Source organism: Silurus meridionalis, chromosome 20 (genome assembly GCF_014805685.1).
Source record: "Silurus meridionalis isolate SWU-2019-XX chromosome 20, ASM1480568v1, whole genome shotgun sequence".
Taxonomy (NCBI): domain Eukaryota; kingdom Metazoa; phylum Chordata; class Actinopteri; order Siluriformes; family Siluridae; genus Silurus; species Silurus meridionalis.
In genome coordinates, this window is record NC_060903.1 from 3,327,957 (window position 1) to 3,354,463 (window position 26,507).

The following is a 26,507-nucleotide window of genomic DNA, read 5'->3' on the forward strand; positions in this document are numbered from 1 at the left end:
GTTTCTTGCTTTAGTAAAATGGTATCCACCCTCCATATGTGTAATGTCTCTCTAGGGTAAGTCCCCACTGAAGGCCCAGGTACCAAATGCACGGCCCGCTACTGTACCGAAACATAGGATACATTTTTTCCCCACAGGATCTATGTTTCAGTGTTACTCACAGCCCAAACAAAAATTTCGGTATCATTTGAAGTCATCAAAATAACCATAGAGTAAGTAGCTGCTTCGTTTTTGCACATCAGGTGGAGCTGCTTCGATCGATATTTGCTTACATGTTTTTCTATTTCAATCAAGAGTTCAGAAATATTCAACTCTTGCATCGATGTGAATGTAGTTAGCAATTGATGAAAATACAGTAAAAAAAATAAATAAATGCACCAAAAATGTTGATCATATTTGATTTAATATTTTCAAAACACCAAATGTGCAGACGTACATGACAGAAAAAAATTATGCAATCACTTTTAGCCATTTTATTTAGTATTTTGAGCATTTTAAATACAGCTGAATAATATTTCTGAGAGATTTGTAATATCGAAGGAAAGGTCTTCATTTCCAACCCTTAAACCCTCTGTAAAGATTCTGTTCTACAGATTGGAGAACAGTGCAGAGATCATTTCGGGCTAAAAACGAAAGCAGAAGACGTGCAGAAATGGAGAAACTAGTTGGATCTGTCACATGTTCCACAGTTTCACATTATATTTACAGTCCACAGTTTATTTATTAAGCATAACTTCATGATTGTTATTAGCAAATTTAGGTTTACACCAGTAAAAAATGATTGGTCCTGCACAAATAGATTTTTAATAGCACATATTATTATAATATTAAAAAATATTGCATGAAAAGGTTTTTCTCATAGAAGACCCTTGCATAGCATTAGAACCCCCAACCCCCTGACCCTTAAAAAAGGCTGTCTGGGCCCCTTATTTCCTTCCATAGTATTTATTTGCAGGTTCATAATAAAATTAGTTGTCTTTGAGAAGATAGTGGTAGGTTGCATGAGGACAAGTGGTTGCTCAGTGGTTAAGCTGCTGGCCTTTATCTCAGAAGATCATGAGTTTCATTCCCAGCAACTCCAAACTACCATTGGTGGATCCTTGTGCAAGGACTTTTTACTTTTAATTATTGAGACCCTATGGATAAAGGCATCTGGCAAGAAGACAAATTTTGTTTTCTGAAATTCATCTAAATCGAATTAATTTAATTGAAATTGACATTGGATTTAACTTGGATTTGTCAGACTGATTATTGGATTTGGGATGGAAGCATAGGAATTTTACATCAAACAGCAGAATAGTACATGTATAATGCATAAGTTTATGACTGTTATATGCAAATTTTGATTGATAGATAGATAGATAGATAGATAGATAGATAGATAGATAGATAGATAGATAGATAGATAGATAGATAGATAGAACTTTATTAATTCCAGATAAAAACATTAGTAAAAAATTGGCCGGGTACAAATACATTTTTTTAGCACAAATTAAAAAAAAAAAAAAAAATATATATATATATATATATATATATATATATATATATATATATATATATATATATATATTGTGCATTTGTACAATAATCCACAAAAACTGAGATTTTTTTTACAGTCTTTTGCAGTCAATCTTAGTTTTTGTGGATTATTGTACAAATGCAGGATAAAAAAAAAGATATAGAAAACTTTCAAATACAAAATATTTGTGAAACGGGTTGAAATTTGAAAGCTCACAGGTACTTTGGGCTGCTTTCCTGCTGTCAGAGGCTCTAATAAGAGGTCATTTCCTCGTTATTCGAGTAAATCAGATGGCTCTGGCGTCTGTCAAGAGGCTGCTCGTCTTGCTTGCAGAAGGTCTTGAGCGCCTTCTTGAGGTGATCTCTGAACTTGACACCCATGAAGACGTAAAAGACCGGATTGAGGCAGCAGTGTGAGAATGCCAACAGTCGGGAGATGTGGAAAACGTAATCCAGCATAGTGCTCACGTGGCACTCGTTGAACGGCGAGACATTGAACGAGATCAGAGAACTGAGGAAGATGGAGATGTTATATGGTGCCCAACCCAAGTAAAATGTCACCACGATGCACAGGATGAGCTTGACGGTCTTGGGCCGGGTGTGTGCTGTGGGCCTGAGGAGGCGTCCAAGGATCCGTATGTAGCAGAATGCAATGGTGAAGAAGGCGGCGAGAAAGAAGGCGTTTTGCATGTACGTGCCCCCCCGGTTCCAGTGGGCGCTGTAAGTGCAGTAACGTTCTGGTTTATCTGAATGGTAGGAGATATCGACTTTACTGAAGATGAGATAAGGGGTTGCGGCACCGAAGCTCAGGAACCAGATTAACGCAGAAATCCCGATGGAGTAGTATGTGGTCCGGTTCAAGAGCACAGCCAGCGGGTGCACCACAGCCACGTATCGATGAATGGTCATAACAGTAAGGAAGATCAGGCTGCTGTAGAAACCCAGGTAGAAGACGAAACGGATTGATTTGCACGCAACTTCTCCAAACGTCCAGCCCGAGATGAATTCGAAGGTCCAGAAGGGCAGGCCAATGGTAAAGACCAGGTCTGAGATGGCCAGGTTCAAGAGAAATGCATTGGTCATGGATTTGAGGTTTTCATATTTAATCAGCACCCACAGTACCAATGCGTTTCCCACACAGCTGAACACGGTGACCAGGATAAAAATGATTGGTGTGATCTTGGCTTCAAACGTGATCACTGTGTTTTTCTGGCATGGCCCTTCAATAAAACTTGAATAATTCAAATCGTAGTAGTCTGTGGAATTGTTGCCTTCAAACATCGCCATGCTAAAGGAAAAGACATAAAAAATACAGTATGTATTCAGACGAAATAGAAAATGCACAGAATAAATATTTTAGGTTCTGTCTTGTTAAAAATTATTTCTAGAGCTTTTTAAAAAACAAACAAGGTTCCATTTATTCAACCTTCTTCACTGTGTCCCATTTACCGACTCCATCACACAAAGCAAACCTCCACTAACAACACCGTAATTACATTTTACTAGTATCTTCTGCGCTATATATTCTTGATGGCTTATATTAATTCCATACCTGACATAAGCGCTCCGCGGTTGGTCTCCAAAATGCGGTCTCTAAGGTGAGGACGTCTGGTACTGCTTCAATTCCTTTTTGAAACTCTATCAGAAATACACGGTTCCTATTCATTTAAATACCATGGAAACTCCTTCTCCCCCTTTTTTTATCCCCTATTGCTGCCCAAACAGTTCTGACCTGTTAAATTATAGCTACTCGTCTGTTAGATCGGACCACACGGCCGTCCATGACCCTGTCGCCGGTTCACCACTGTTCCTTCCTTAGACCACTTTGGATAGACACTGACCACTACGGACTGGTAAAACCCCACAAGAGCTGCAGTTTTAGAGATGCTCTGGCCCAGTCGTCTAGACATCATATAGAGGCCGCAGAGAAACACTGGTGAGGAGAGCTCACTGACTTATGAAGGTCCGGTGCTTCCTGCGATTTTGCGAGCAGCCTTGTGCTGCCATTTGTTGGTGTGTTACCAAAATAGACTCAAAACATTTTTATACTACCTCATATATTATTTTATTACCACGTTATCTGTGTAAAGCTGCATCAAGGCAATGTCTATTCTTAAAAGGGCTATACAAATAAAAATGAATTGAACTGAACTTCCTGAGGAGAGAGGTCAGAAGACCATGGCACGGCTGGTCCGAGCAGACAGGAGGACTACTCTATGGTAGCTCAAATAACGATCCTTTACAACAGTCGTAAGCATTTTGAAATTAATCCTTATCCTAGGCAGATTGGATACAAGATTGTGTTTGTCTCCAGTGAGACAAGAACAGGAATCTGAGGGAAAAGTGGACACCAAATCTGGACAATAGGAAAAATATCTTTTCCAGTAGTGTAAAAACAAGTAAGTGCAAATAAAAACAAAAACAATATTTATAATTAATATTAAGAAAATAATATTTGAGTGTAATAATAAATAGTAGAATAATAACTAGTAAAATATCTACAGGTTCCTTGCTCTTTGGTTTCACAGGGGTACTGGAACCTTAGAACTCTTTCAGTCACAGTTTCAGTAAGGAATTGAAAAATGTAATTTAGATTGTTTTGAGACAATGATCTGTTTATAATAATTATTATTACTGTTGCTATTATTATTATTATTGCTACTACTATTATCTATCTATTTATCTATCTATCTATCTATCTATCTATCTATCTATCTATCTATCTATCTATCTATCTATCTATCTATCTATCTATCTATCTATGTATGTTACGGACTGCAGGCTATAGTGTGTGTGTGTGTGTGTGTGTGTGTGTGAGAGAGAGAGAGAGAGAGAGAAAGACCAATACAACTTATGTAGAACTGAGAATTCATTCAGTGACATTTTAAGTAAGGAACTTAAGAAGTTTTTTGATTATTTATTTATATATATATATATATATATATATATATATATATATATATATATATATATATATATATATTATATTATGTGGGACCTTCTATAGACAGGTGTGTGTCTTTCCAAATCATGTCCAACTGAATTTACCACAGCTGGACTCCAATCAGGCTCAGTTTTGTTACAAATTATGGAAAAACTGAAGCGCTCTGAATAGTTCCAAGACGTACTGCATATATACAGGTACATCTCAATAAAGTAGAATATTTTTAAAAAGTTTATTAATACAATACAAAACATTTTTCATTTTCCTCCATCTCACAGTCCACTTGTGGAGCATAGGCACTGATGACATTTATCATCACCCCTTCAACATCCAGCTTCACGTTCATCACTCTATCAGAAACTCTCTTCACCTCCGCTACACTCTTACTGCACTCTTCCTTCAGAATCCCCCCTACACCACTTCTCTTTCCATCCACACCATGATAGAACAGTTTAAACCCACCTCCAATGTTCCTGGACTTACTCCCTTTCCACTTGGACTCCTAAATACACAACATATCTATCTTTCTCCTCTCCATCATATCAGCTCCCGCTCTCCCTTTACCCGTCAAAGTACCAACATTTAAAGTGCTCTCCTAACCTCTACTCTACACTTCTCCTTTCCATGTCATCTCTGTAGACATCCCCCTCTTCTTCTTCTTCTTCTTCGTCTTCTTCGGCCAACAGTGGCCCAATTTCCACCGGTACCCTGTGGCGGTTGTTGGTAACCCAAGCCTCGACCGATCCGGTATGAAATTCTAGTTTGTAATCTGCATATCTGATTTGGCACATGTTTTTCACTGGCTTGTGCAACCAAAATGGCTGAGTTGCTCCACAGGCTTCATGCTATAAAAAAAAATATATCAGTAATTATTCACTAAATTCTAAAAACACTCCAGACAGTAATGTCACTTTCATTTTTATTGTTTTAAAATATATTTGATTAATGAAGTCAGTTTATTAGACATAAAAACATCCTAAAACACGTCTTAGTTCTTTTCTGCAAACTCAGCAATCTCTGTCATATGACCTTATTTACTCTGTCAATACGGCGCAACCCAACGTGCTAGTCAGCTCAGCTCTGATTGGTTGCTCGGACTGCCAATCATCCTCTGTCCCGCCTCCCTGCAAAGAGGTTGACTTGTTCTATCTTGTAAATAAATCTATATGGAGGATCATCTTTCCTCTCGGAAGTACAGTATGTATATCTATACTTTTTTATCTCAAATATCCTGTTTTTTAAACCGATTTGTTTTTATTTATTATGAAGATAAAGAGGTTTATGTTTAGATTAGAGAACATTTGTAGTGTTTGTTCAGGGAATTTATGAGCAGGTGCAGGGCTCCAGGAAACAGAAGAGTTTGGATTTTTTTTTAATGAATGTATTTTTCGTGATGTTCTGATCCACAGTTCAGATCAAACATATAACGTCATAGTCAAATCAATCGAATCGAAACTATTCTCTCCGGTCATTTCCTTCATCTGCACCAACCTGCCGGTGACGTAGTGCGGCACTGTTTTCTGTGCAAAACTTCACTAATATTTTACACACAATATTTTAACATACAACTATTTTAAAGATTTAGATTTCTGATATTCGTCAGTTTATTTGGGATTAAATCGGTAGCTGATAAAACGGCCAGTTTCAGTGGAAGCAAACAAACAAACAAACAAACACACAAACACTGGAAATGTGAAAGTTGTAAGAAATAAAAAAAATAAAAGTTTATTATTTGTAAGAGTAAAGTAGTAAATATGTTCCTCAGAGGCGTGAATTGTAAACTTTTATACTTTTTGAACACCAAAAAGGCCGTACCATTGTTTTAATCCTTGGAATTGTTTCGAAATCAGTTATATGAAATATCTGTCTGTCTATGTGTCTGTCTGTCTGTCTATGTGTCTGTCTGTCTGTCTGTCTGTCCACCTGTGTATATGTCTGTTCACTTCTTTAGCGGTGTATGTACTATCTATCAGTCGATCTGTCTGTCTGTGTGTATGGCTATGAAGTGTCTGTCTGTCTGTTTATGTGTTTGTCTGTCTATGTGTCTGTCTGTCTGTCTGTCTATGTGTCTGTTTATGTGTCTGTCGGTCTATGTGTCTTTTTGTCTGTGTCTGTCTATGTGTCTATCTGTCTATTTGTATATCTATCTAGCTGTATGTTTACTTATTTATTGGTGTATCTGTCTGTCTATCTAAATATCTACCTGTCTGTCTGTATATTTATCTGTTTACTTATTTATTGGAGTGTATTGAAGTGTCTGTCAGTCTGTCTATGTGTCTGTCTGTCTGTCTTTAATACCCCACTGTTTCTTTACATGTCTAAATGTTCAATTGTAGTTTATATAAAATCTTTATATAAAATTTCACTAACTGCATGTTATACTGTGTGTGTGTGTGTGCGTGTGTGTGTGTGTTTGTTTGTGTGTTTGAGAGAGAGACCAATTGAATATACATACTTAATTATATACTTTAATACTTTATTTATATATATATATATATATATATATGTGTGTGTGTGTGTGTGTGTGTGTGTGTGTGTGTAAAATTGTACTAGATCCTCCTTGTCTCCTGTCCCTGTTTATCCCTGAATATACAGCACAGTTTGTAATGACAGTGTAACCCTCATCCCTCCTCCTGCTGCACCATGGCGCCCGGAACAGTTGGTGAAAATCAGCTCCAGAGGATAATCAGAGATCTGCAGGGTATAAGACCACATCACACACACACACACACACACGCACACACACACACACACACGCACACACCATGTACTTTTATTATTGCCCCTGTGTTTCTTTGGATTATGTCATGTATCTGTATCTACAAGCATGCAATATTACTACACCATATTATCCTTATTACTCGTTTTGCATGACCTCACGCTTGGGATGCTTTGCTTGTGCAGATGCGGTTACTGAGTTGACCAAGGAGCATGCAGAGAGTGGAGAACCTATTACTGATGACAGCCCCAGTCTTCACAAGTTCTCCTCCAAACTGGAATACCTCCTGCAAGTACGTTTTCTGTATAATTTAAAGAGATTCTCTCTATTTTTCATTTCGTCTCCTGTTTTATATCCTTATATATAAACTCAAATGATTTTTTTTTTCCATTTCCAGTTTGACCTGAAAGAGAAATCTACTTTTATGGGCAGTAGGAAAGACTACTGGGACTATTTCTGTGATTGCTTGGCCAAGAACAAAGGGACTAATGATGGTATTCGCTTTGTCAAATCCATCTCCGAGGTAATTCCCTTAAATGACTTATATATGAAAAATAAATAAATCTCACAAGAAATAAACAGAAGGAACAATAAAAACAGTTTCTGGAAAGAGTCTCCAGTGTCAGTACTGTGTAATATAGGAAGGTTTTTTCTCACTCTGTGAAGAAAAAAAATTTTGTTTATTTTTTCTTGATTATAGAACCTTTAATTAAACATTGTTGGAAGGAGTTTCCAGTAGAGGTCGAATGAGTCATCAGTTTTGCTAATTAATTGACACCAATATTTCGTATTGATAGTTTTTCCGGGTTGCGTTATACAGTACGAGAGAGGCCTCTAGAGCCAAATCTTTGAAGCCACATGCTGTTTATCTGAGTCTTTTTTTATTATTCATTATGGATATAATCAATTTATTTGAAATGTTACTTTTTGTTTGTTTGCCTTTTATTTTCCTCAACATTTATTCGGTTGATAAATTGGTTATTGGCAAATATGATCCAAACTAGCTAACTGTATCGGTCAACCTCTAGTCTCCAATGTTAGCCCTACAGTATGCAGTGTTTAAAGGTACAGGTGTGCTTTAGGTTTTTCCTCCACAGGAAAGTCTTCTGGACAGACAATTTTTCTGTTAAAAACTGAAGTATTTTTGAGATGAACTTCAAGAAGTTAATCTCAAGTTTTGTAATTATAATTGGATAAAAAAAGCACAGTGTTATTCTATAATAAAAGAAACTGTCATTGTTGGCGTTTTTGCGGTGATATAGGAGCCATCCTTAATGGCTTTGGTTCTGATTCTGACATCAAGATGCTCAGTACCCCTGAGTTTATTTGAGACTCAGATTCCAAATCCCCTTTCCATCACATAAAAGGAGAATTGAAAATCCCGAAAGATGTGCACATGTTATCCGTGAGCCGCGACGTGACATCTGCCGTCCGTATGTTCTTTCATTTGCCTGCTTTTGCGATGTCTTGCCATCTGCTCCGCTACGATGTGACGCACTCTGTACTGAGTAAACAGCTACCAAAACCTTTAACCTGTAATTATATACAGATGATCTTTTTGTATTTTGGGATCTCGACGTTTGTTTGTTGGCTCGGCTTCAAGGTCAGAGAGACGTTTTTTTTATATATATATTTTTTAAACTACCGATTATGTTTTTTGTGTCGCAGCTAAAGACGTCGCTGGGTAAAGGTCGAGCCTTCGTCCGTTACTGTCTGGTGCACCAGAGGCTGGCCGACACCCTCCAGCAATGCCTGATGAACCAGAGAGTCACATGGTAGGAAAACAGGAAGTAAAAGTGTTTACTATCAGAGCCTCTTTAGCAGGAATCCAAGAACGGTGTTTCGGTGTAACCCATTGTGGCCGAATCCTGATTTCACAGGATCTTGGTTGCATGGTTTCCATCACGACCGTTATCACGAATCATAATCACGCATGATGATGTCACTACACTGCCATTACTAACGCTAATGACTAATTACCATGCGCATTGAATCACCACAGCAACATGGACTACAACAATGCTGTTCATAGTTCAGCTCTAGATCATTCCAGACAGAAATATACAGTATATCCACACACATTATGGACAATAATATTGGGACACCTGGCTTTCCGAGGCATTTGTGGTTCCTCTGCAAACCGTTCTCATAAAGTTGAAGGCACACAATTGAATAGAATGAAATAGAATACATAAAGAAAGTGTGTGGAAGATCTCATGCTGTAGATCTCTATAACCCTATTGAACACCATTGGGATGAATGTGAACGCTGACTGCACTCCAGGCCTCCTCACCTTCTCACCTCCATCACTACCTGACTTTACTCACATGCTTGTTGTTGAATGAGAAAAGATTTCCACAAGCACACAAAAAAATCAGTCGGAACACCTTCCCTGAAGAGTGGAGCTTCTTATAACCGCAAATGGAGACTGGAATGGGATATTTAAAAAGTACATCAGTCTTATAGTCAGGTGTCCACAAACTTTTGTCAATGTAGTGTGTAGTGTAACAGTCGCTCATGTACATCTGGTTATGCAACATGTGGTGTTATCAGGGTTGCAAAGGGGCATGGACATTTCGGTACATTTCCCAGGGAATATTTACCTGGAAAATATGCCAAGATGGAAACTTACCAGGAATTTATGGTAATTCACTAGAAATGTATATAAACTATAAACCAAAATGTTGTTTGTTGACATGCATGCAAACTAATACAGATTTGCAAAAATGATAATTTTTGACTTTGATTTAATTGTAGAACAGAATTTACTTTTTAAAACAAAATAAACGCAGGCATGATCAGCATAAAAAACTTTCTATAAAAAAATAATAAATTGTAATGTGTCAAAACTTTTGACCAGTACTGTACTTTTGTATGATAACAGAAAACTAAGCAGAAGGTAGAAGAAGGTAGGGCATTACAGCTTGAGCTAACTGGCCTCATAAATTGTCAAAAACTAGTGCTATCTTATATTTGAGCATATCTGATTTACTGTATGGCTACTGTATAAACACATTTTGGTATTTGCTAGTGAAACTTTAATAACATAGATAACATATATATACCCAAGTAATATCAAAACTTATTAGAATTAATGTCATTTTCAGTCTCAAATGCAGAACTGATTCTTTCTTTTCTTGTTTCGCTGCAGTAAGTGTGCTGTGTGCATGCGATTGATGAATGCAGGGTAGAATTTTATTAAATCTGGTTGTTTTAATCAGGATTATCCTGCAAGCCTTTTTTTTTCAACTCCATTTAAGTTCCTTGTTATAAGCTACCCTGCAATTTTGTAAATTCAGTTTATTTCCATTAATTCCCATAGTTTCCTGTTAATTCCCATGGAAAGTTGCCAGCCTTTTTGCAACGTTGTTGCATGTTTTTGTTTAGAATTTTTTTTTTTTTTTTTTTTTTACACAGATTGTTTCCATAGTAACAAGAACAACAGCCCTATTTGCTACTGATCTACTACTGATTACTACACCATACCGATGTTTTTTTTTTTCTTGAAAGGCAAGAATTCACACCGTTAAACATCTGGAGGACCAGTGCACGTCCGTGTCCAGGCTTGTCCACACACGCCGTAAACACTGTACAGTCCGGTGTTGTGTATGCGTGATGTAATATTATTCAGAAGCACATGCACATTTCTTTGCGGTGCGTAGGAACTGCGAATTGATCTGAAAATACAAATTACAAAACCCGCAACCAAGAATAGGGAAATGTGCCACATGTGTAGCAAGAGTACACTGGAAAAAAACAAAATACGCACAAGGAAGTAATGCATTCATGGTTTGGCGCAAGAAATGATGCATGCACAGCATGGCATTAATTCAATTTACTATATTTTTTGTATAACTTTTTTATCGTGATTACGTTTGAAATGTGTTTAATTTGTGGAAAAACGATGCAGATGCCACATAGTGCGCTTATTACACAGCAGAACAGCCATATGAAGATAGAAGATAAAGTCATTTCCTTTAAATCTGCCTGTGAGATCTGCATTCTCCAAAACGCAGCAATCTTGGACGTCATTCTTTTGTAAACTTTTTGTAGAGTTCAGCACACGCTTATCAGTTTTCAGTTTTATTTCGCTTTCCTGAGTTTTACTTCTGTCTGACATTTTAATGAAAACATCTCCCTTCCTCTGTTGCTCATTTAAAGACAGCGATTTTCTCCTCCTTTTCAAACTTTGCATTTTTGACTCGTTGTCCAGTCGGATCTTAATTTTTGTGCCAACTCCGTCCTGTTTAATTTTTCACCACAGTGACTGGTACTACGCCCGCAGTCCTTTCCTGAAGTCCCATCTCAATGTCGACATCATCAATCACCTGTACGAGCTGAACGAGATCCAGTTCGATGTGGCGTCCAGAGGATACGACTTGGACTCCGAGTGGCCTACCTTTGCCAGGTTGTCTGGTCTATGTTTAATATAAGATGATCTTGCATGTACAGTAGAACACAGATTGGCAACTGGCATTAGTTAGTTTCATTGTATTTTCTTTGCATTTGTCAGACCCCCTTAAACAGAGCAACTTGCAACTAAGCTCAAGAGCCAAGCAATGACGCCTTAATGGTGCTGGAACTAGAACTTGTAACCTTCCGATCCTGAATCTAATGCCTTAACCATGAAGCTACCACCTCCCCACAAAAAGCCTCCCAATTTCCCATCCACCAACAAACTCTCCTGGCTTTCAGTCCTCTTGCGCATAAATGAGCCCCCAAACGCATTTGATTGCCAAGTGTTTCTGTGATTGACAGGGCAGAGTATATCAGCCATCCCAGACAGCACTAGCCAATTTTGCTACCTTGACTCCAAAGATTGTCAGGCTTCAATATTTGATTTCAACACACCTATTCGAAAACTTGGGGAAAAAATTGACACCGCAACCGATAAACCTATGGCGTAGTCTCATGAATTCGTTCAAATCCTGTAAAAACCTGTAGCAAATCCTGTTTTTTGTGCCAAATCTAAGGCATCTCATTGGGCCAGGGAGTAGCTACAGTGCTAGAGGCAGTGTTGAATAAAAAGAGAGGAGTAATTTTCCTAGTCTCAACTTCAAATAAGGCCTCTCATGGCCAAGAGCAGTAAAATAAAGCTGCACTATAAACCATAACCACAGGCTAATCACCAAATGTTAAACATTGAAATGGGCCACCATGTTTCCATGTTTTTTAATACCCCCTACTGTTGCAGATTACTTAGTAAACTTGGGTTCCCATCTTACAGTTGTTTCAGCGCCCCCTCCCCATTCTCGAGTCGAGTAAATATGTAAACAAGCTTGATCTAAAGGATGTGGTTTGGTTAGACCTTGTTTCTGTGTTTAAAGCTGCTAAAACCTGTTACATCAGTTTTCATTACCGTCAGCATGTCTTTCCTGTTTGTTTCACTTCAATAAGACGAGTTCTTTTCTGATTCTCACTATTGAGGCCAGCATGTGACTGCTGAATGGCTTGGTTGCATTGTTGTTCTCACCAAGCATGTCCAAGTCACATCTATATATATCTTCATTATTAAATGGTTTTCTGATGGCGCTTAATGACTGCTGTTTTAGGACTGTACTTGATTTAATTCAGGCCAAAAGTGTTTCTGGCATTCTAACACTCCAGGAAATGTTCTACTTACAGTTCCTTTATTATGTTCCTGTAACCTAAATCATATTATATATTTTGAAAACACTCTCATTTGTAACCCAGGCAACCGAAACAAGATTATATTGTTTAACACTGTATCTAAAATTTACCGCGAATGTGTTGACATTGAATGTGTTACACTTAGTTGCGTCATCGATTTCATACTATATTATTTTATATATTAAATTATAAGATATTATATATGTTCGTTGTAGTTCAGATATACATAATTTGGTCTTAAACCAATGTACTTGGAGCGTTTGCAAGTTTATTAGATCCTTTATTTATTAATTCACTCCATTAATTCAGCTAATTTCTCTATTTATTCTGTACATAAAAAGCAAAAGAATCTGTATCGCTAGACATGTCATAAAAACGATTTCTCACATGCGCAGAACCAATCAGGTTTCTGGAACGGATCAAGTAGCCACAAGCGGAGACTAAACAAACTTGCAGACTAAACAAACTATGTTTCCTCAGGGAACTCGGATCTGAACTACATTCTGCACGTAAAACAAGGATTGTATTCGGTACACATATGCCGAAAATCATGTACCAAAACAGTTTGGTACAAATATGTGTGCTGTTACACCCCTAATTACCACTATTGCGACATTCTCACCACAATTACCAATACTTCTGCCTATGTACCATTGATGAATGAGGTTCCTGGTCTAGTGCTTGCCGCCATATTTGTTGGGAAGACTCAATTCATTCGCATTCAATTCTCTCATCTGAAGAATTAAGCAATATTTTAGTAACGCATGACTTTTGTGTTCATAGGAGAACAGTGGCATCAGCAGTGCCAGGTGCCCACATGTGGAGACCTCCCAGCCGCTGCTCTAGTGTCAACAGTATCGTCAGCAGCTTCCCGCAGGTCTCAACCCAGTCTGTCAAAATGTTTCCAGCGAGATCAGGAAATCAAAAGAACATATACCGTTACATGTTAAACCGCATTTGCAAGTCATTATACATGTAGTAAAAGCCAAGACCAAGTTCTAGTCCATTTCCTATGCCCTCTTAGCTTCGTAGTCTAGCTTTGGTTAATTTGTTTTTTATTTTCACAGCAAGTGCCGGATTTTCTCCCAGGGGCAGATTTGGACCTTGGAGAACTCGGAGAACTCTCTTGTAGTGCTGAGGATGACCTGCGGGTCGAACTTGACCAGTCAGAGTTACGACAACAACGACTTCAAGAGCAGGTTCACCGGCTTACTGGAGAAGCATCCGAATTAAAGCAGGAGGTTGCTGATCTCCAAGTGAAGCTACTTGCTGCTGAAAAGGCACCCAGTCTAGAGGCTAAAGTGGAGAGGGCCGAGGACTGGCCAAAGGAGGATGAGAAGGAAAGAACTGTTGCGATGCAGCAGGTTGATGAGCTCCAAGCGACGGTCCATCGCCTCAAAGAGGCACTGTCTTTAAAAGAGCAGGAGTCAAAGGACATGCAACGCTCACTGCAAGAAAGAGTCGATCAGCTCGAGGAGGTAAAAAAGAAAGCACAGTTTCAGCTTGATGAGCTTCAACAGCAAAACCACAAATCAAAGGAGGCCCTAGATACGCAGGTTGCATCACTGCAGGAGCAGTTGAAAGCAAAGGAAATCAAGCTCTCGATCAGCACTCAGAAGATCCACCAGTTAGAAAACCAAAGTCTGGAAAGCCAGAGCAAGAAGCTGGACGAGTACAAGTCTCAGTGTGTCAGCTTAATGGAGATAAATGCCAAGTTGGTTAGTACGGTAAAGAGGAGCGAGGAAAGCAACAAGGAGCTGGCAAATTCCAAAGCTGCTCTGGAGAGAGAACTGACCTCTTTGAAAGCCTTTGAGAAGCAAAGCAAGGACAAGTTGGCTTCCACTGGGTGTTCAGTGGTGGAGAGTGAGAAGTTGTTTTTTGAGGAAAGCCAGCATCTTAAGGAGAAAACCCAGAAAGCTGAGGCTAGTATAAAAGAGGGTCATGGACCAAGTCCCAAGGAAAGCAAGAAAGTATTTCACCAAGAACAAACTAAGCAGACAGATCTTGGTAAAGATCTCGACCTAACCCAGCACTCTGAAACTGGAGAATCAGCTTCTAGACTAGCATTAGCTGAAGCCCAACTAGACCTAAACATGAAGGAGGTCTCCAGGCTCCAGGAGGAAGTTGTCAGTCTTCAAGCCCAGCTCCAAAGGACTATAGAAGATAGGATGAAGATCCAAGCTTTGCAGGAGGTGACTGAGGCCTCCAGGGCTGATCTTAGTGCTCAGACTGAGCAGCTCAAGTCTCAGGTTGAGCATCTAAATCGTCAAAATGTAGATGAGCTCCTGCATTGTAAGGAAAAGGAGGAGGTACTGAAGAAGCAATTAGATTATGAAACCCAGGCTTATGCCAACCTACAGACCGAGGTGAACTGCATGAGGGAGGAGCTGGATGGGCTGAGGATGCAGAGTAGCGCCCTTGTCCTGAAGAACGAAGAGGCAAAAGAGTCCCTTCACAGAGCCAACACTGAAATCGCAGAGCTGGGTATCCAAGTGTGTACCCTGACCAGGCAGAACGAAGAGGCAAAGTTGTTCTGTGAAGAACTCTCAACCAAACTGCAGAAGCTGCAAGGGCAGAAGAAGTGCTCGCAGACCCTCAGCGACTCTTTGGAGACCCTGAAGAAAGACAACTCTCAACTCCAAGAGAAGGTGAAAGAAGCAGAGGGTCTCACAATCGCCATGAAAGAACTCCAGAAGAGACTTGAGGGGTCGCAGGAAGACACCAGGAACTTGCGGAAAAGCAACCAGAGAGAGCTCAGTGCTCTTCGGCTTCAGCTGAGTGAGGCAACCACGACCCACCAAAACCAGATGAAGGTCAGCATCTTGAACTTTCGATCATCTGCAGAATGCAAGTCCTGAAACCATTACACAGAACTGATATACTGTATATATGGTTGCAGGTTTTGAACGAGGAACTTCTGGGCACAAGGTCTCAGGTGGAAAAAGAGAAGGAAAAAGTGTCAGCCCTGGAGAGCAGACTGGCAGAACTTGAGGTAGGGTTTCTCCAGAGATGTTTCCCAAAGCAGCAGATGTGATTGTTCATTTTACTTGTGTTATTGATCTGCATAAGATGGGGCAGAAAGCTTCTAGAGCTGTGTAATCTAGATTTCAGATCAATCTCATTGTCACACGGTTATTACAGTAGAACCCGGTTATCTCGCCCTCGGTTAACTCGACAACCCTATTAATTCTCTTTTTTTATGTCGCAGACCCCTAATATCTCGAGCACAAGGGGGGAAATTTTAACGTCAGTTATGTGGATCGGCGCTGTGCAGCCGCAGAAGAACTTGCGAAAGTGGCGGAAAAATCAATCCTTACAGCTGCTACAGGTGTTTGTATTGTATACTGGTGAATCTCTGCTGTTAGTAAGTGCACATATGCATTTTTTTGTTAAATGTTATGCGATGAACGGAGCGGCGCCCCGGCTTCAACTCCTTACCGAAGGCCGCTCCTTACCGAGAGTAAGGTAAGGAGTTGAAGCCGGGAGCTTCAGAGAAAGCGGCCGAGAAAGCACCTGCCACGCCCCCTTTGGTCGTTCACGTTTGAGACTTTTCTGTCCCTCGTTTTTGGTTTCGGGTTCGGTTTTGGATCTTCAGGGGTTTTTTTCCGGCTTCGCGTGCCGCCGGTCGCGGTGTTTTTGAATTTCCTTATTTTTCCATTCACAAACTCTCTCTCTCTCTCTCTCTCTCTCTCTCTCTCTCTCTCTCTCTCTCTCTCTCGGCTTATCTCCCTCTCGGCATCGCGGACGTAAGTTTTTTTCGGACACTTTGCTTTGTGTGTTTGTGCGGATTACTTCAGCCTGATGGTCATAAGTTTTCAGAAACTTAGTTACTGTTTATTTTTCTTTTTTTTCCACATGTGGACTAAATGTGAGACGGCACTGTGCAGCCGCTGTTTTTTTTTTTTTTTTGAGCGATCTGTGTGTTTATAATGTTGGAGAATATAATAAAGGTTTGTATGGAGAATGGACGGTGGTTTGTATTGTATACTGGTGAATCTCTGCTGTTAGTAGGTGCACTTATGCCTTTTGTTGTTAACAAACGTATGTACATTTTTATAGCATGCCTTCATCAAACAAATCGCGCAACGCTGTTGTGTAAAACCCTCCAAAACACGCATGCACATTCTCATTTATTAACGCACATCATGTACATAAAGAAATTTCAAGCACGTTAATATACTGCCGCCATTTTGATTTTCGTTTATCTCGATCATCGGTTACCTCGATGCTTTTTGGCGACCCCCTAGGACATTGACATAACCGGGTTCCACTGTATCTCTTCTTTCTTTCTTTCTTTCTTTCTTTCTTTCTTTCTTTCTTTCTTTCTTTCTTTTTCTTTCTTTCTTTTTCTTTCTTTCTTTCTTTCTTTCTTTCTTTCTTTCTTATTTTTGTCAGTTTTATTTGTCTGTCTGTCTATTCTTGTTTTCACTCGAATTATTTGTTTTGCTTTGATCATTTTGGCTTTCTTTCTTTCTTTCTTTCTTCTTTCTTTCTTTCTTTCTTTCTTTCTTTCTTTCTTGTTTTTTTGTCAGTTTTATTTGTCTGTCTATTCTTGTTTTCTTCTTCGATTTCTTTGTTTTGCTTTGATTATTTTGTCTTTCTTACTTTCTTTCTATCTTTCTTTCTTTAATTATTTAATTCTTTAATTTCCTTTCTTCTTTTGTTCTTTTATGTTTAACTTGTTTGTTTGAGAATATTGCATTACTGTATATGTTGTGTGTTTAGGCCACTAACACCAGCCACAGTGAGACACTCGATGAGACAAAGGCCTGCATTGCTAAATCTGAGGTGCTGCTTCAGCAGAAAGAGGAACAGCTCCAGCAAACACAGAGCGATTTGGCCATGTGAGGGAGTTCACACATTTACACACACACACTGGATAAAACCTGGGGTTTCTTTTGTGACGTCTAGACGTGATCTGTGTGTTTTGTATCAGGGCTCAGGAGGAACTTGCGCTTAAACAGAAATCCTGTCAGGACCTGAGCGAGAACCTGCGCAGGATGGTCTTGGAAAAGGAGTCGAGTGATCTCAAGACGTCTGCAGAGATAGACGATCTTTATCGCACAAAGAGAAACCTGGAGGAAAGACTTATCGAGCTTATTCGGTACTCATGTCTTCATCATTTGTTTTAAACATAAATATATATATTATATTTTTTTAGCCAGCCAGTGTACAGTACAGAGGTGTTCTCTTTGTCGCCCCCTGCAGGGAGAAAGATGTTCTGTGGCAGAAATCAGACGCTTTGGAGTTTGAACAGAGGCTGAGAGCTGAGGAGCACTCGGGCCGAGAGCTTCCTTATTGCGCCGATTGTCGCACCCAGTTCAGCTGGTGGATCCACAGATACACCTGCAAGTAAGAACACTGGGCTCAGGGGCCGTACTGAAGGGCCACACTCAAGGGGCTGCAATCAAGGGGCTCTGATGGGTTTTAATGCACTTCATCTCTGTCATTGTCATTATTCTCCTTTTGTTTGTTTGTTAGATTCTTTCTTTCTTTCTTTCTTTTTTTCTTTCTTTTGTATTTTCCTTTGTCTTCATCTGTCTCTTACTGTCACCTTTTCTTTGTAGGTACATTTTTATTTAGTTTTAGTTTTTTTTGTCTCTTCTCAGCATTTTTTTCTTGTTGTTTTTCTCTTTCTCCATTTGTCTATCTGTCTATAAGTTAGCCTCTTGTATGTTTTTCTTATTTAGTGTGTTTCTTTCTGTTTCTATGCTTTCTTTTTCTTTCTTTCTTTCTTTCTTTCTTTCTTTCTTTCTTTCTTTCTTTCTTTCTTTCTTTCTTTCTTTCTTTCTTTCTTTCACTTTCTCTTTCTTTGTCTGTACATTTTTTTCCTTTCTCTTTTCCCTTTGCATTTTTCCTTTCTCTTTACTTTCTTTATCTGTCTTTAAATCTCTTGTGTTCTTTTTTTTTTTTTTTTTATTTTGTCTAGCTATGTGGAAATGAACTAGAGTGACTAATGTGTGGTGTGTGTGGTGTGTGTGTGGTGTGTGTGTGGTGTGTGTGTGTGTGTGTGTGTGTGTGTGTGTGTGTGTGTGTGTGTGTCTCAGGCTGTGCGGTCGGCCGTTTTGCTATTCCTGCTGCAGTAACACAGTGAGCAGCCAGCAGGGCGGCGCTAGAGAGCGTTGCTGCAAAGACTGTTACACACGACACGCCGAAGCAGAGGAACTTGGAAGTCCGTCTCGGGGGTCATACAGCCCCCTGTGTTCGACCCCCACCAGGGCCTCTATGCCCAGTGTCACAGGTCAGAGGTCAAACATCCCTAATCAAGCTGCAGTATTCAGTCTTACAGATTTTACACATAAACTATATTATTAGTTATTTAGTTATCTAATGAAATTATTATTCCTAATATTAATTATATAAGAAAAATTTAATATATATTTATATATGGCAAAAAAATATTTTTACTCTCAAAAATTTCATTATTTATATGTATATTTAAAGTTTTAATACAAATACTTATCATGTCCACACTGCGATCTGGGACTAACAAGTTTAAAAAGTGGAACGAGGCGCGACTTGACGCATCCTATTTCTTTCCCTCTCTCCCTCTTCGTCTCTCGGCCCGCACAGTGGCACCGCAGTCTTTCAGGCCAGACGACGCAGCGTTCGACATCATCACAGACGAGGAGGTGAACTGCGTATACGAGGGCGACTCGCTGCTCTACACCACTGCTCTGTCTCCAGGAAGCGGGCAGCATGGGATCCACGAGATGTGAGATACACACACACACACACACACACACACACGGGGCATGTCTCAATCAAAATGTTATTCCAAATTATCCCATCAGTTGCCATTTTGTGCCATAAATGATGCACAGCATGTGACCAGGTTACCATGGAAACCTGTCGTTTTTTTCGACCTCCAAAACAACATTCAATCAGCTCCAGAGTATAAAAAAACCAAGAAATTAACACGGACACACTGCTACATTCTAAATCTGCCCACTTTTCCTTCTCTCTTCTTTTTTTTTTTCTTTCATTTTTCCATCCATTCATTTTTCCTTCCTTCCATCCATCCATCCTTTCATCCATCTATCCAGTCTTTCTCTTTCCTTTTTATTTATATATTGAACTATTCTTTTTAGATCTATCTATCTATCTATCTATCTATCTATCTATCTATCTATCTATCTATCTATCTATCTATCTATCTATCTATCTATACTTTCTTTCTTGTAAACCTTTCTTTATTTCTGTCTTTTGCATTCTTTTTTTTCTGTTTTAATATTTTTTGCCTGTCTGTCTGTCTGTCTGTCTGTCTGTCTGTCTGTCTGTCTGACTGAAACTTTATGATTATTGTCCAGGCTGAAAGTACAGCAGTAAACTGAGTAAGAATAAACCACATGGGGGCGTGTTGTTAAAGGGAAATAATGACACAGTGACACTGTCCCCAGACAAAAATAAATTCTTGTCCTATAACAGCGTGTGATTAAATGGTTTATTTCCTCTTATACTCCAGAAAATGTATTAAATGATTATATTCTTATAATAGTTGCATTAAATCTTAATAAAGCTTCGGTTCGATGTTCAAGCACCTAAAGGCAGTTTTTTACTCACTTCTCAAAAACAAAATCAGATGGAGATGCCCCTTGGATTTTGTGGTACATCAACAGAATAACAGTGTGATTAACAGTAACGTGTTGGAGCGTTTCTGCTCAGCGCTGTTTCGGAGACCTGCCATGTGACTTGTTTGTTGTGGTTTTTGCAGCAGCAGCAGTACGAGCGGCGGTGACCTCACACCGGACGAGTCGGAGGAGCTGCCGAGCTCGGTGCAGGACGCAGAGATCTGCCTGCTCAAGTCTGGAGAAGTCACGTACGTACACGCGATGGACATTTCAGCCCTAAACACACACCGATATATATTACAATATGAATAACCCACAATAAATAAGTGAATGCAGCAATACTACTTGAGGGAATTTGTTATATAAGACTTATTATTGCTGTTTTATGGGTCATGTGATCTTTTTTTTCAACATGTCAGAGGGTCATATGATCTCGACCATGTGATCAGTGTGTAAACACTTATTTGTCGGTCATGTGAACTCTTGTATAAACCATCGGAGGGTCATGTGATCAGTGTAAGCATTTTTATATATTCTCGATAAGTCGCTCATAAACTATTAATGCATAATGTGAGAATTATTGTGAGCTGCACATAACAATCAGGAGGTCATGAGATCATTGTATGCTCTTATTCAGAATCGAAGGGTCATGTGATCAGTGCATGCTATTTTATACAGTATCAGAGAGTCATGTGATCTTGCGATCAGTATATCCTCTCCTGTATAGAATCAGAGGGTCACATGATCAGCGTCTACTTTTCTTATATGCTATGAAGAGGGTCATGTGATCAGCGTATGCCCTTATATTTAGTGTCAAAGGGTCTTGTGATTTCCTGTTATACCTTTAAAGGGTTAGGTGGTCAGTGTATGCTTTTTTTATCTACTTTTTGGGGTCATGTAATCAGTGTATGCTCTTTTCATACTATCAGATGGCCCTGGGATGTGTCACTCCCCTGTAGGTTGTCAGTCAGTCTTTATTGGCAGTCACAGGGTCACGTGATCTGCGTTTGCTCTCCTGCAGGCAGACGGTGCCGGTGGGCCTGGAGGAGATCTCCAACTCACGTCAGGAGTTCAGCGAACTCTTCATCAAGTCGAGCTGCTACAGTGTCATTCTCATCACCGTGGTTACCGCTGGACCCACCATCAGCTGGGTGTTTTCTTCTTCACCAAAGAGCATCTCGTTCAGCGTGGTGTACAGAGAGAGCACAGATATTCCACTGGAGCAGGCCAAGGTCTTTCTCTCTCTCTCTCTCACACACACACACACACACACACACACACACACACACACAAAATTGATGTGTAAATATTTAAATTTAGTCTTCCATCGTGTCCTCTTGCTTTCCCTTCACTTGCAGGTCCTGATCCCCTTAACCAGGTGTAACTCCCACAAGGAGACGATCCAGGGCCAGGTGAAAGCCCGCAACCCCGGACAGTACTCGCTTATCTTCGACAACTCGTTCTCCAGGTCTGCATTTCACATCCACGTCGTTTGCAGCGATCATTTGAACCCAGCCACGATCACCAAACGCATCTCTTTCCTCCTGCAGGTTCATCTCGAAAAAGGTGCAGTACAAACTGAGCGTAGAGCAGACGGTCGTCTACGATGGCAGCGAGTGACCGCGGAACAGGGCAGCACTCGTCAGACGCACATCCGCCCGTCTGTCTGTCTGTCTCTCTGTCTGTCTGGGTGAAGAGACTCCTGGTGAAAATGAAGAGTTATAGAATTGCTTTAGCGTTTTCAGGACGGCTAATCTAGCTTCCGTACGGCCAAATTAAAGCGAGACGCGAGAGAAGGCGCAACGAGGGTGCACTACAAACCATGATGCGCTTCAGATATTTAGTATAGCGCTATATTTTAAACCCAAATCTATTTTTCACATTCTATACGACCGATTCACGCGCAGACGGAACGTCCCGAGTGTTTCGAAGAGCTTTCTGTTTTATTTACGCTCGAAAATAAAGACTCTCCTCACACTAAAATAACGCTACAGAGAGTCTATGCACAGAAAGGTTAATGACGGCACAAGCTTTTTGTCTTTTTTTTTTTTTTATCAGACAGCACAAACACTCCGACTCGTTATCTCAAAACGGCGGTTCCGCAGGTTTTCTCGAGCACCTCCGAGCGATTGCGTGCATCCCCGAGACGAGCTGCGGAATCGTACCGAGCACAAGCACGTTATAATAAAGTCACTTTTTTATTTATTTATTTATTATTATTATTATTTTTTTTTTTTTTTGCCGTTTTAGTGCCATGTAAAAAATCTAAAATTGTGGGAATAAAGTCATAATGTTTTGAGGAAAAAAAAGTCATAGCAGTACGAGAATAAAGTCGAAATTGCAAGATTAACATCGTTGCAATATGGGAAGTCGTAATATTTTCAGAAGACAAGAATAAAGTCATAATATCTTGAGAGAATAGTCAAATTTACGAGCGTAAAGGTCATAGCAGTCCGAGAATAAAGTCGAAATTACGAGAATAAAATTGCAGCGATATGAAAATAGTCGTATTGGTTTGAGAATGAAGTCAGAATTACGAGAATAAAGTTGGAATATTTTGAGAAAAAAAAGTACAAATAAAACAGTAACAGTAGGAGAATAAAGTCTAAATTACCAGAATTATATACGAGAATAAATTTTTAAGTATAAAGTGTAACTTATGAGAATTAATTGGGGCAATACAAGAATAAAATCATTATAGTTTGAGAAAAAAGTCACAGTACTACGAGAATAAAGTCGCAGTATTTTTTTTAAGAAAATTATGAAAAGCCATAAGAAGATTCTGTAAGTACACAGAGCTGAAATACTGTATTCTTACAGGGAGCACTTTTCTTTACAAACAGCCACTTATTTAGGGAGAACAGATTTGTGTTTGCCATGAATTTCTGGAGAAGAGAACCTCAGAACTGGGCGAACGCCACAAATGCCACTTTATGTGGATTTTCCATGTTAATTTTATGCAAAACAGTGAAATGTTTCTCGTAAATTCTGTATTTTTTTTTCTCAAATGTTACCACTTTATACGCGTTATATTGCTACGACTTTATTCAGAAAATGTTTACTTTTGTCTCAAAATATTTAGAATTTTTTTTTTTTTTTTATTACTACGACTTTTTCTCGAAATTTCGATTTTATTCTCAAAATATTTTGAATTTTTTTTCTGGTATTACTACGACTTTTTTTCGAAATTTTTTTTTTTATTTTTTTTTTAAATATTTTGACTTTTTTTCTGGTATTGCTACGACTTTATTCTTGAGATTTTTACCTTATTCTTAAAATAATTAGACTTTTCCTAATGATAGATTTTCTTATTTTTTTAACGTGGCACTAAAACACTATCGTACATTTCGGTTCCGCTGATGTGAGGAGGATATTATTATTATTATAATATTAAATATCTGCTTTGCTGCTTTGGATCCAAATGAAACCCCCTCAAGATCTGTAACTCGGTGAGCCGAACCAAGTCGGACCCGAAATTATTTTATTATTATTACTATAGACGATGATTTCTACTCATGAGTTTTCGAATCAAACTTCAACGTTTCACAGTTTTTAATCTTAGAGGTGTTTGGTGCACGACATGTACACGCTTGTAGTTTTGCACTGTAGCTCGAAGGCTAACGAAAGACTCGCACGCAAATTTTTTCAGGAATCGTTTTTAAAAATCGTTTATAATCGACGCTGAACGTGTGGAAAATTCCCTGCGGGTTTGTAGAACAGTTTGCATTAGGCTCCGCCCATAAAACTCCATATACGTCTAAACTCACTGAGGTAAAAAATTCTTTCAGTGTTTTTTAGGCTACTCTTTTTTTCCGTAATTGAAAATCCAGTCTGGTTTATTTTAACTGAATAGATTTTTAGTATTTAATTAGGATTTTTAAAAGCGATTTTAAGCTTTTGGTGGAGATTTGGAGTTCTTCTCCATTCAACAGTTTTACAATAGATTTGTTCGATTATTTCGGCTCGGTCAGGAAGCGTTCTCATTCCTTAATTTAAATTTCCTAAATTTATACATTTCTAAATGTCCCCAGAAATCTTTCTGACAGAAATGTTTTTTTGTTTTGGTTTTGGTGAGCAATCCCTAGATGATGATGTTGAAGAAAATCTTTCTCAAATAACACAAAGAAACCAATAGTAACTCAACAGTAGCACAAAACGACATGATTGTCGTTGACGTGGAAACTCTGAGAGGCGGAGTCTGTGGGGGGCGTGTCCAAGATGGCTGCTCATATAACATTTATATCCTTCTTTTTAGGGTTAATGCCTGAATCACATCAGAACGTGTGTAGATTTATATTATGTGGACTAAAGTTTGTGGACACTTGAGCGTAAAATTTGGTATATTTTTCGAACAAATCTTCCATTTTTAGTTCCCGTTGTTCGAATATCCTCCAGTCTTTTGGGAAAATGTGGATTTTGTGGAGATTTGTGCTCCTTCTGATACTGATGTAGCCTGAGGTGCACTATAGAGCTCTGTAATAGGAGATCTTCCACAAACATTTCCTCCCACATCCAAAGACGTCCAATACAAATGCGTGCCTTCAACTCTGTGGTAAAAAGTTTGAGATGGAAGCACATATAGCTGGAAAAGTCAGGCGTCCCAATCATTTTGTCCGTATAGTGTATTTTACCGAGACGGATCTGTGTTTGCGAGAGTAGTTTTGCACCAGTGTACCGAGTTTGGATCTTTTCTCCAATCCTTTCCTTCTGTTACTTTTTCAGAAATGCACTTTTCCAACTGTTTTTTTTTTATTTTTATCAATACGTTTACTGACCTTTTAAAATGACACTGGGATTAAATACACAGGGCTGCTGATTACACGTGGAACGCGTTTTTCTTTTACGGCGCGGTCACGTGACTGTAATAAATCGAACCGATTGGGAATAAGCAGACTTGGAGTTTTTTTTTCTTTCCTTGAGTCGGAAAAAAGATTCCTTCCTTCGAAAAATGCCTTCAGCTGGATATCTGTTTAAACAGTACCCTAATGAGCAATTTGTCTTCATCTTCGTTTTAATAAGCCATGCTGCGAGAACCCGCATGAGTTCGCCACGTGGGTTTTTGGCTGCTGCTCGCTGACGGTTACAGCCGCGGCAGGACTCTAGCTAGCGGTGACCAGCTCGCCCCGGCAAGGTTAATGAGCTCGTTTCCAAGCAGCACACGTCCTCCGGCCGAGCCTCGCCTTCTGCCTCTACACACACACACATAAATGCATATAGAGAAAGAGGTTGGATGGGAGATGGGGGGATGGACAAACACGTGGGCTGCATATCAATAACCTCTGGAGGCAGTAAATAAGCCAGTGCTTCATATGCCCTGTAAATAACACGCTCTTATTTATTTATTCATTATTTTTATTTTATTTTTTTTTTTTTTATGAAGCACTCACAATTTCGACACACACTTTTTTTGCTGAAACATTTTAATGAACTTTAAAGGTGAAAGGAATCTTTGACGAAATGCTGTTACCAAAAAAACCTCAGCAATTTGAAAAGGTTTTATCTGCCTTTAGGGTTTTATTATGCTAATGTAGCATTTGGGGGAGGAGTCAGAGGGTGAAGTTGTACCTTGAGGTGTTCAGTCACAGTGCCAGCAAGACCTCTTTTGGCTTAAACTAAATCAGAATCACTGACTGAATTTTTGCTCATGAATAGATCTTAAATTATTCCCAATAGTCTTATTTTCTTCATTTTAAAACTTTACTTGTGCTCATTTTAAGAGCAGTGCCACCAAGTGTAAGTTTAGGTTAGCGTTCCTATCATAGGAACCTCCTTTGATTCTTCTGAATCAGCAGTGTGGCCACCCTGTAGCTTTCAATCCATGTTGCTTGAAGATGTAACCAATCAGATTTCAAGTTCTGGGCCATCTAGCAGGCTTACAATTACCTCAGAATTTTCACGTCCTTTGATTGGATGGTCAGAGAGTGCACTATTCAGAGCTTGCAACCCGCATCTGAAGCAATCTGCACAAGCTCAGATATTCATGTGGATTTTATTCCGCAGCGGCTGACAGAGGAAAAGAAACGGATTTGATCACAGATACACTTACAGGGACATTTACAAGACAGACTTTTCAAGAAAAGCAGGACATTGTGAGGAACGGTCGGCCATGACAGTTTAAAACGGT

At 39.2% G+C, this 26,507-nt stretch overlaps 2 protein-coding genes across 4 annotated transcripts; one reads left to right on the forward strand and one right to left on the reverse strand.

The window, feature by feature from the left end:
• Positions 1-1,619: 1,619 nt before the first annotated feature.
• On the reverse strand, positions 1,620-3,156 carry xcr1b.1 (chemokine (C motif) receptor 1b, duplicate 1). Its single transcript, XM_046876721.1, has 2 exons — positions 3,071-3,156; positions 1,620-2,806 (listed from the first exon to the last, which is right to left on the reverse strand). The coding sequence occupies exon 2, from the start codon at positions 2,803-2,805 to the stop codon at positions 1,771-1,773; it is 1,035 nt and encodes a 344-aa protein (XP_046732677.1). The 5' UTR covers position 2,806; positions 3,071-3,156; the 3' UTR covers positions 1,620-1,770.
• Positions 3,157-5,575: 2,419 nt separating this feature from the next.
• Positions 5,576-25,271, forward strand: fyco1b (FYVE and coiled-coil domain autophagy adaptor 1b). Of its 3 annotated transcripts, none has more exons than XM_046876577.1 (18): positions 5,576-5,659; positions 7,016-7,163; positions 7,367-7,473; positions 7,579-7,704; positions 8,850-8,956; positions 11,446-11,589; positions 13,596-13,689; positions 13,880-15,625; positions 15,712-15,804; positions 17,538-17,656; positions 17,749-17,916; positions 18,021-18,164; positions 18,860-19,053; positions 19,386-19,527; positions 20,527-20,631; positions 21,405-21,615; positions 21,742-21,851; positions 21,934-25,271. In XM_046876577.1, the coding sequence occupies exons 2-18, from the start codon at positions 7,106-7,108 to the stop codon at positions 22,001-22,003; spliced, it is 3,738 nt and encodes a 1,245-aa protein (XP_046732533.1). In that variant the 5' UTR covers positions 5,576-5,659; positions 7,016-7,105; the 3' UTR covers positions 22,004-25,271. The 3 variants fall into 3 exon arrangements, with proteins under 3 accessions (XP_046732533.1, XP_046732532.1, XP_046732534.1); XM_046876576.1 differs by having other exon boundaries at positions 5,584-5,659; positions 7,122-7,163; XM_046876578.1 differs by having other exon boundaries at positions 5,586-5,659; positions 7,058-7,163.
• The last annotated feature ends 1,236 nt before the right edge of the window (positions 25,272-26,507 follow it).

Bases quoted from the DNA above. Each gene is read 5' to 3' on its own strand.
- fyco1b (XM_046876576.1), top strand. From the start codon at position 5,629: ATGGAGGATCATCTTTCCTCTCGGAAGTACA. The intron at 13,690-13,879 runs GTCTCAACCCAG...TTATTTTCACAG, and splicing joins TCGTCAGCAGCTTCCCGCAG to CAAGTGCCGGATTTTCTCCC. The intron at 19,528-20,526 runs GTGAGATACACA...TGGTTTTTGCAG, and splicing joins CAGCATGGGATCCACGAGAT to CAGCAGCAGTACGAGCGGCG.
- xcr1b.1 (XM_046876721.1), bottom strand. From the start codon at position 2,805: ATGGCGATGTTTGAAGGCAACAATTCCACAGACTACTACGATTTGAAT.